The sequence below is a fragment of the Amphiura filiformis genome, chromosome 12 (assembly GCF_039555335.1).
Source record: "Amphiura filiformis chromosome 12, Afil_fr2py, whole genome shotgun sequence".
Classification (NCBI taxonomy): domain Eukaryota; kingdom Metazoa; phylum Echinodermata; class Ophiuroidea; order Amphilepidida; family Amphiuridae; genus Amphiura; species Amphiura filiformis.
In genome coordinates this window covers 15,148,223-15,156,650 of record NC_092639.1, presented here as the reverse complement: position 1 = coordinate 15,156,650, position 8,428 = coordinate 15,148,223, and the positions used below count along the sequence as shown (strand labels likewise).

General features: G+C 38.1%; 1 protein-coding gene across 3 annotated transcripts in view; it reads left to right on the top strand.

Annotated features, from left to right (window-relative positions):
• Nucleotides 1-1,003: 1,003 nt before the first annotated feature.
• LOC140165842 (sodium-coupled monocarboxylate transporter 1-like) overlaps nucleotides 1,004-8,428 on the top strand; it is a 69,183-nt gene continuing 61,758 nt past the window's right edge. For 2 of the 3 annotated variants that reach the window (XM_072189167.1, XM_072189169.1), the window contains exon 1: nucleotides 7,648-8,016. In XM_072189167.1, coding sequence (XP_072045268.1) covers nucleotides 7,663-8,016 — 354 coding nt within the window. In that variant the 5' untranslated portion in view covers nucleotides 7,648-7,662. Of the gene's footprint in view, nucleotides 1,397-7,647; nucleotides 8,017-8,428 lie in introns of those variants that run through there. The other variant, XM_072189171.1, reaches the window with a different exon arrangement.

The window sequence follows — 8,428 nt, the reverse complement described above, 5'->3', positions numbered from 1 at the left end:
ATAATGATTGGCTGCCGTCTTGCCCATGAAAAATCTACTTTTAACAAACAAATGTGAAGAAATTTCGGATAATTCACTTCAGGTACCGCCTGTGTAAATTTAGACAGCGTCAATACGCCCTCCACAAAACAAAAATGCTTTAGCGTGGCGTTTGTTGTTATGCAAAGCATTGAAGCAGAAACAGCGTCCCTTTGCATCTGTAAACATCGCTTGCCTTTTTCGCAGAATACTTTGTTTGAGCTGCTGTTTTCAAGAAAATTCAAATTTGTTCAAATATAGTTACATTAATTTTGTTCATTTTGCGCTTCGGGTTTGCACCCGAACCACAGATCCTCATATGCCTACTTCGCTGGTGTTGCAGGTATAAAGGGCTGACTTCGAGCAACGACCTTTATTTACCAATTTGCGTTTCAATTCTGTGCTATTTGCAACAACCTGCAACACTCTTTACATTGTTAACTGATTGGGTCACTCTGTGGAGTTCTTCGAAATACTTTGGAAACACTATGACTGTTTTAGGAAGGATTACATCTGCATTTTACCATGTTTACCAAGTTACGAGATCTGCAAGGGTCATATATTTGTGTCATCAATAGCAGCCGCTGACCTCTACCAAGTCCCCGGGCAGGCTAGCCGAAGACCAAGCAAATACTGACCCAGTTTATTCACTGGCTGACCAATAACAGTGCTGCATTACGTTGACAATCTGCATAAGAGCTCAGTGCGTTTGGGTTTAGATCCTTTTGGATTAGGCAAATCTATGCAAACCACCATTTGAAGAAACGTCGTAACAAATTTAGCACGCTCTGTTTGTTTCTTGACATAAAAAGGTGGACTGTTTGCAGAGGAATCATGATTTGAAAAGGAGTGGATTTACTTTGCATGCAGTCTTTCATTTTGAATTGGATATTAAGATTTTGAGTATTTCACAGTGTAACTTCTGGACTATCTACCTCGTTCGCAACCTCAGGACTATTAAGTATTATCTACATCGCTCTTGTATTGTTGCTTGTATAAAACTTGACCAAACCTACCTCAAAATGGTGGAATACATAAATCCAGTTACAACAACATTTTCAGTCCCTGACTACATAGTCTTTGCCCTTATGTTGGGTATATCTTGTGGTATAGGTGTGTCCATGCCGTTACGGGTGGCCGTCAGAAGACAACCCTTGAATTCTTGATGGCTAACAGGAACATGAATCCTATACCAGTTGGAATGAGTCTTGTCGCCAGTTTCATCTCTGCGATCACCTTTTTAGGTACACCAGCGGATAATTACAAATATGGAGTTGGGTATTGGCTGTATTCTATCGCTTATGTCTTGGTTGGATTAGCCTGTTGGCGATTTTATATCCCTATCTTTTATCGGCTCAAATTGACCAGTGCGAATGAGGTGAGAGGATTTAATTTGTCCATTAATAATTTAATTAACTTCTATTACCATGATTACTTCATTTGTGCTCACTGAGCAATGGTTGTGGGGGTACAGGTTCATGTGAATTATACTATACAAGTTACTAGTAGTCAAATCGGACTAACAGCCTTTTTGCTTTTCGGAATTTCGGAATAAAACTTAAAAAGCTCATTTGAATAATGCCCTTTCAGAATATAATTTGGTATACGGGGGCCCGCCCGGACTAGACTCCAAACATAGACCCTAGAAAGCTCCAAACATCTAAATCTAAATGTGTTTGGTTATCTACGTCTTGCTGGTCTATTTTGATCTATAGCCGGGTCTATAGCTAGTAGCTACTGTTTGGAAAAGATAAAAACTACCTTGAATTAAGTTAACTTCTTCAGTTACTTGGGACGAAGTTGTATACTTGTGTCTTGAGTAGGCCTATAGCCTTTACATGCATCTATTTTCTATTTATATCTACTAAATGTAACTTTATTAATAATTCAAGATGCATTAAACTTTATTGATTGTACTTATACTAACCCTGAGTAATTATGGGCCCCCCCCCCCCACACACATCGTGCAAAACACCCCCTCGGTCTGCCAAAAACCCCCACCCCCCCTTCGCTTGCCAAAATAAATCCTGCCCCCCCCCCCCAGTTTCTCCCGCTCCAGACATATGATTATTTATACACAAGCCTGTTGTTTCCAATATCTGTGGTTGTTTACTTTTTGTTCGACGTATAATTATTCAATGAAACTGTTGCAGCATGTCATTGTTATTTTAATCTATTCCCATTCTATAGCTATTCTAACGAATGTTTGATGAAGTAAAATCGAAATGGAATAATATAATTGATAGTCCGTCAACAAACATTCGTTAGTAAATTATATAGGGCCTACATCAAAATACTTTGAATATTTATAACGAATATTAAGGGGTACTACACCCTTGATAAATTTAGTCCATTTTGCATTCTTCTCAAAAACTAATAACACAGTGGTAACAAAAGTTATGTATATTATAGGGGCAAGGAATCTAATTACTACACTGGAATTTCAGTGAACCAAGACAAGTGGTTCGTTATTTATGATAAGAAATAAGGTACCGCTAGGATGTACCACTTTTCTTATCATAAATAACGAACCGCTTGTCTTGAGTCACTGAAATTCCAGTGTAGTAATTGGATTACTTGCCCCAATAATATACATAGCTTTTGCCAGTGTGTTATTATTTTTTGAGAAAAATGCAAAAATAGTCACAAATTTACCACAAGGGTGTAGTACCCCCTTAAAGTAGGCCTACTTCCATGGTTGAACCAATTTGTATAATATTTGTGTAATGCGTAGGCCTACATAGGCTTTCAATTATCATGTTTTGCTTCTGGTTCTGCCTGGTGCATGGTGTAGGTTTTGTGGTTCTATTTTTACAATCAATATCATCTGTAATTTGAGACCAGAACAATTGTAAAGTTTCCATTGTATAAGAGTGCTTTTCAAGCGTGTATAAATGCATGGACGAATGACATCTGCCACGAGTTCAAGGTTACAGGTCTGTAAAAAACAGGGACATTGTAATTAAATAATATCATTTTATTGTATTGGACCCTGGGAATTGATAATTTTTCCCTGGGCCCTAAAATTGCATGTTTTGCAATATGCCCTATACCTGTATTATAATAATTAGTATACCATATATGTATTAAGGTTATTAATTATTTGAAACTGTTGTGATTTGGTAGTTCACAGCATCTTACGAATGGTAGTGAGCTTTGGCAAAAACTGCATTGCGCAATTCATAGCGAGCGTGTAGAAGAAATAAAATATCACAGATATATTTTTATATGTGCTGCGGTTCTTGAGTTACGTTGTAAAGAGGGCTGAAACAACAACACTTTAGTAAAACGTACATAACTCATTAACAACAATAAATTAAGCAAGTTTGCAAAGTATACGATTTGTAGAATGATCTTTTGCAAAACATCAAGGTGTTATTTTCGCCAGCCCATTCGGGGCTGGTACCTGTTTCAGGTTTGGGGTCAGTTTACTCAAGAGATTATATTTTAGTGGTATTGGAATGATTTTTAAAAAAAACTTTTTGTGGTTCAATTTTTTTTTAAATATTTTAATTCGATTTGTTAGGAAAAGTAAGTATGTTTTGCCGTTTCAACGAACGAAAACGAGTGAGTATTACCAAAGTTATGTTTGAACTAATTAATTATGACTTTAAAATTTTAAAGGCCTAAATGTAACAATAATAGTTAATATATATAGCATCATATGGTCAGCAGAAGAAAATCTGACATCACCTATGATGTCATATCAGTGTCCTTGACCGGGGTCCTTACTCCTTGACCACTGAACAGCGTGATATCATGTTGATAACAGATCTATAGAATCAAAATCTTCATCATATCCCCGGATCATATCACAGATTCTCAACAATCTGTGATCATATGGACCATATTGATGTGAAAGTAGTTATCTATCATATCCTGTGTCGTTTTATGGATAAAATGACTCAAAATGTTATTGATGAAATGGTTGCTATCATAAACATCAGTTTTGTCTTTTCAACGGGAAAAATCCGATGCAAAATAAAGTTTTTAGGGCCTAGCTATAATATGGGCATAATTTATGCATATAGTATTGAACAATGTACCCCATTTGACATGCACTTATAGATAAATAAATTGTCTTACTTTATTAATTTAATAACTTCTTTATTATAAATAAAATGACACATAACTATTTGATTCATAAAATTACATTCAACAAAATGATTGAAGAGAAAACACACAAGGCACTAGGCAGACTGTTATAGAATGGAGTATGTAAGATGCCATGTCCATAGCTTCGCAGGAGTTTCCGACTAGCAATCAACATGATCAGCACATTAAGAAAAACACAGTTTAAGAGTGAAGATTGTAGTGAGTAACCAGTCCTTTATAAATGTGCTGGCCACTATCTATTATAATATAGTAGGCTTAAACTATACATTGCGAATTAATTAAGTTATTTTAAAATAAAATGTACATGTAAGTTAACTCAAACCGGCAGTGTATATATCGAAAGCAGTGAAATCGGACATTCCTAAGCGAAGATATTGAGTTCGTAAGTTCTGGTATTACAAAATTGGAAATTGAGATATCGTGGGTAAAAAGCTGAAAAGACAAAAAAAACCAACGACAACAACAACAACAACAACAACAAAACAAACAGACCAGAACAATTTGGAGTACATGTAATGAATTAAAAGAGTTGACATGAGATTAGGAATTAATGTTTTCTGCTGTTTCAGTGTGCATGTTCTCATCGTTGATGGTTTGGTGGACTGTCATGTAGATGTAAGCGTGATCCTAAAAATGCCTTTCACATTGACCAAAACTAATTACAAGACCTCTTCTACATTGAGGCTGGCTTTCCCTTTTAAAGGGAATTTTTATTCAGGTTGCTTCGACTAACAATACCTCGTCTACCCTTAAAGCTTGTCGTTTTGTCAAAATCAAAATTGTCACAACTTTCATAAGTTTTGTCAATGCATGCACAGATATTGAATTCCAATATCTGTGATGCATGTGAAGTCAAGAAAAGGACATCATAAATCAAAAAGTGTGAACGAAACCCTTAATTTTCGTATACCATGTAATACCATCGACTCTTCAGGTCAAAGCTATTTATTTCGAACAAAATTCGTTATTTTGCTTTTCTGCTTATTCTGGATAAAAAATATGATTCAATTGGGGCAAAAGCATAAGCCTATTATACCGATGCGTCATTCGGACCAGCTTTCTTTCTCTGACAGGTCTACTCTACATACCCTATACGGATGGAACATGAATGTTGTTTAGCGCCAGCATTAACCGGGTTACCGGTACGCCAATTGCTTTCCAAATGAATGTGTTTTCATGCATATGCTTCACATTCAGCCTAAGAAGTAGTGAGTACAACCATTCGCGCGCGTCATCCACAACGCACACATTCCCACACTACCCCCCCCCCCCTCACACACACACACCCACATATTATCGCACCCCACCCCTGCACCCCTATCGCACACACCCACCCCACACATTCTACCAGAAACGTTTTCATGAGATGATAGAGAATGACATTACATTACCTATCATGAAAAGGTCTGTTAACTCGTACGAAGACCAAAATGGCATATTAAGTATATCACCTGGTGGCATTGTTCTTTGAATTAACGTCTACTGAACAAATGAATCATAATGAATGACAATTAATAGTTTGTGCCAAGTTTAGGTAACCTGGAATATTCCGTCAGAGACCCAGAACTAATGACCTGCCACCACTATGAGTATGATCCACAACATGCTCATCTATCACGGCACAGTTCTTTAACCCCAATACATTTGTACATTCATTGAATGACCTTTTGAAGATTTGGGTACAAAAACATATACTCTGCAACTTGAGGTCAAATTTTGCACTATGATTATGTAATTGAGGTTATTGGACTATGCCATTGGGATGAGGCTCTATAGTGCACGGATCGCTATCAGAGCATGACAAAAGCCATTAACACTCGACGTTGGTAACTTTTGAACATGCAACACATACAAAAAACCTAGTTTGAGGGATCGTGCAATTCACAGCAATAACGAGGAGAATTTATTTAGCTGTGCAGTATGATACCAAACTTGGGCAAAACCAAATTAGAATGGTCGGTATGGTATGAAATTAACTATATCAAAGAATACTAGTACTTTGCTATATCCTAGCATGTTCCACTTACCTAAAATGAGGGGCGATCTGCGTGTGCCTAGTCTAACGAATAGGACTTGTTTTTTTCGCTACCAACTATACTCATGAGTTGTGGGATAGGCTTTTACGACGGGAATTCATAACAATTAGTGGGTTTTTAGCGGGTTCGCCGTCGGACAAGTTTAGAATAGTCTCTTCTAAACTTGAGTAGCTCTGACATCTTCAGGACAAAGTACCTAAGAATGAGACATGTAGACCACCCCTTGCTTACTGATGGCTCTGAAAAGAGCCGTTCGCTGAAAACTGCCCCTTGTCAACAGAGAACAAGCAGATCTCACCTGTCTGCTAATTTTAAAGGTTTTGGTGGCTCTGAAAAGAGCAGTTCACTGAAGATTGCCCCTTGTCAACAGAAACAAGCAGACTCGCTTATCTGCTAAATTTTAAAGGTTTGTTGGCTCTGAAAAAGAGCTGTTCACTGAAGACTGTCCCTTGAACTAACGCTGACCGGTCTTTTCGATTATGAGAGCGGTGTGCATGGTTTACCCTTAACATGCTTAAAGGTGGACAGAATCAGCTTGACATAAACAGTGTTTCAAAGTTATGGCCACCCAAACTAGTGGGGTGAGGGGTCTGTCTTTTTTGATGTGTTTATAACTCTACATGCAATGCATAGATGATTTTGTTTAGGAGAGAGGGGTATATGAGGGACCTAGAACGGCCACTATCCCTACACGAATCAACATACGGCCTCCTTCCAAGAGCTCAGCTGGATGAACAGAATGAATGCGAGCCAAATCCTAATGCCAAGGCGAAGTGGTTTTTCTGGCTTACGAGAGTTGATTTAGGCTACCAAATATCGTGATAATGTTCTTGTGTCTAGACGACATTAACTCTCAGGAATTCTACATATATATCAATTTATTTCATGTATAAAATGTTATCCCTGCTGACGACTTGGAAAAGGGCAATCATGTGCTAATGGTGTTATACCGATTTCAAGCTTTTAGTGTTTTACAGAAACAACCAAAAAAGCACAAATTTCCGTATATTTAAAGGAATGAGGTGTCAATATTGAAAAGTATCGCAATCTCAAACAATGATTTGGTCACGGCCACGGAACATTAGTCCTGTTCCTGAAATGAAAGTTAACTATAGATCTTGTATGTGTAAGTTGCAACTCATTGTGCAAATGTGGAATTTAATGTATCAGGCCAATTTCGAACAAGTCGCTTTGTACAAATGGACAAATATCTGTAGCACAGAGGGACAAAGTCGTGAGGCGAATTATCTGTAACATAGCGAATGACGTAGTAAAAACAGGTTTAATGTGATTTTGACGATGATGCTTACCGCACGAAGCAAGCTGGTCTTTTTAACTATGAGCATATATGTAATATTGTTTGTCCAAGAAGAGAGGAATTACAGGGCGCTTTTGTCCCACTGGAAGAGTGGTACCTATAGACGTAGGCCTACATGTAGAGTGTGTCACGGCTTCTTCTGAGAGTCCATCGGAAACCAATCCATGCATCACAATGGCAGATACTAGCAATGGCAACGCAACTTTCACAGGTGCCGATTATGCCGTTTTTGCCTTTATGCTCAGCATATCAGCAGGAATAGGAGTCTTCTTTGCTCTGACAGGTGGGCGTCAGAAAACAACCAGAGAGTTTCTTATGGCAGATAGATCGATGCGGCCTTTTCCGGTAGCCATGAGTTTAGTGGCGAGTTTCATTTCGGCCATAACTTTTCTTGGAACTCCAGCAGAAAACTACATATATGGAGTAGGGTTCTGGTTGTATGGGTTTGCATATTTGTTAACAGGTTTCGCTACATATAGATTTTTCATGCCTCTGTTCTTCAGATTACAAGTTACAAGTGCAAATGAGGTGAGTACGAAGCCACACTTTAGGCATACGATGGTAGTAGGCTTTAGTTCTTATTGTTAATTATTTGTGGGCTTACTGATTAAGAAAGAGAGCAAAGCGGATTTGGCCTCGGAAACTGGATTCGAACCGGCGACCTCTGGATTGTGAGTCCAGTGCTCTACCATCTATCGGCATCATACAACCGGCGTCCCTGAGGACGATTTTCGTGATATCATATTAAAAGGTTGGTGACCCGATTGACAGCCTCATCCCCAGTTTAAGTTGTCTCTGATTGTGAAGTGTAACATGTGTAACGTGGTAATCATGGTAATGAGGCGCGAGTAGTGTGTGAAGGGAGAGTAAAGTACAGCGTGCATGTTAATGATTAACATGATTTGACAAGTATTTTTATTACTTTCCCATTTTTATCAAT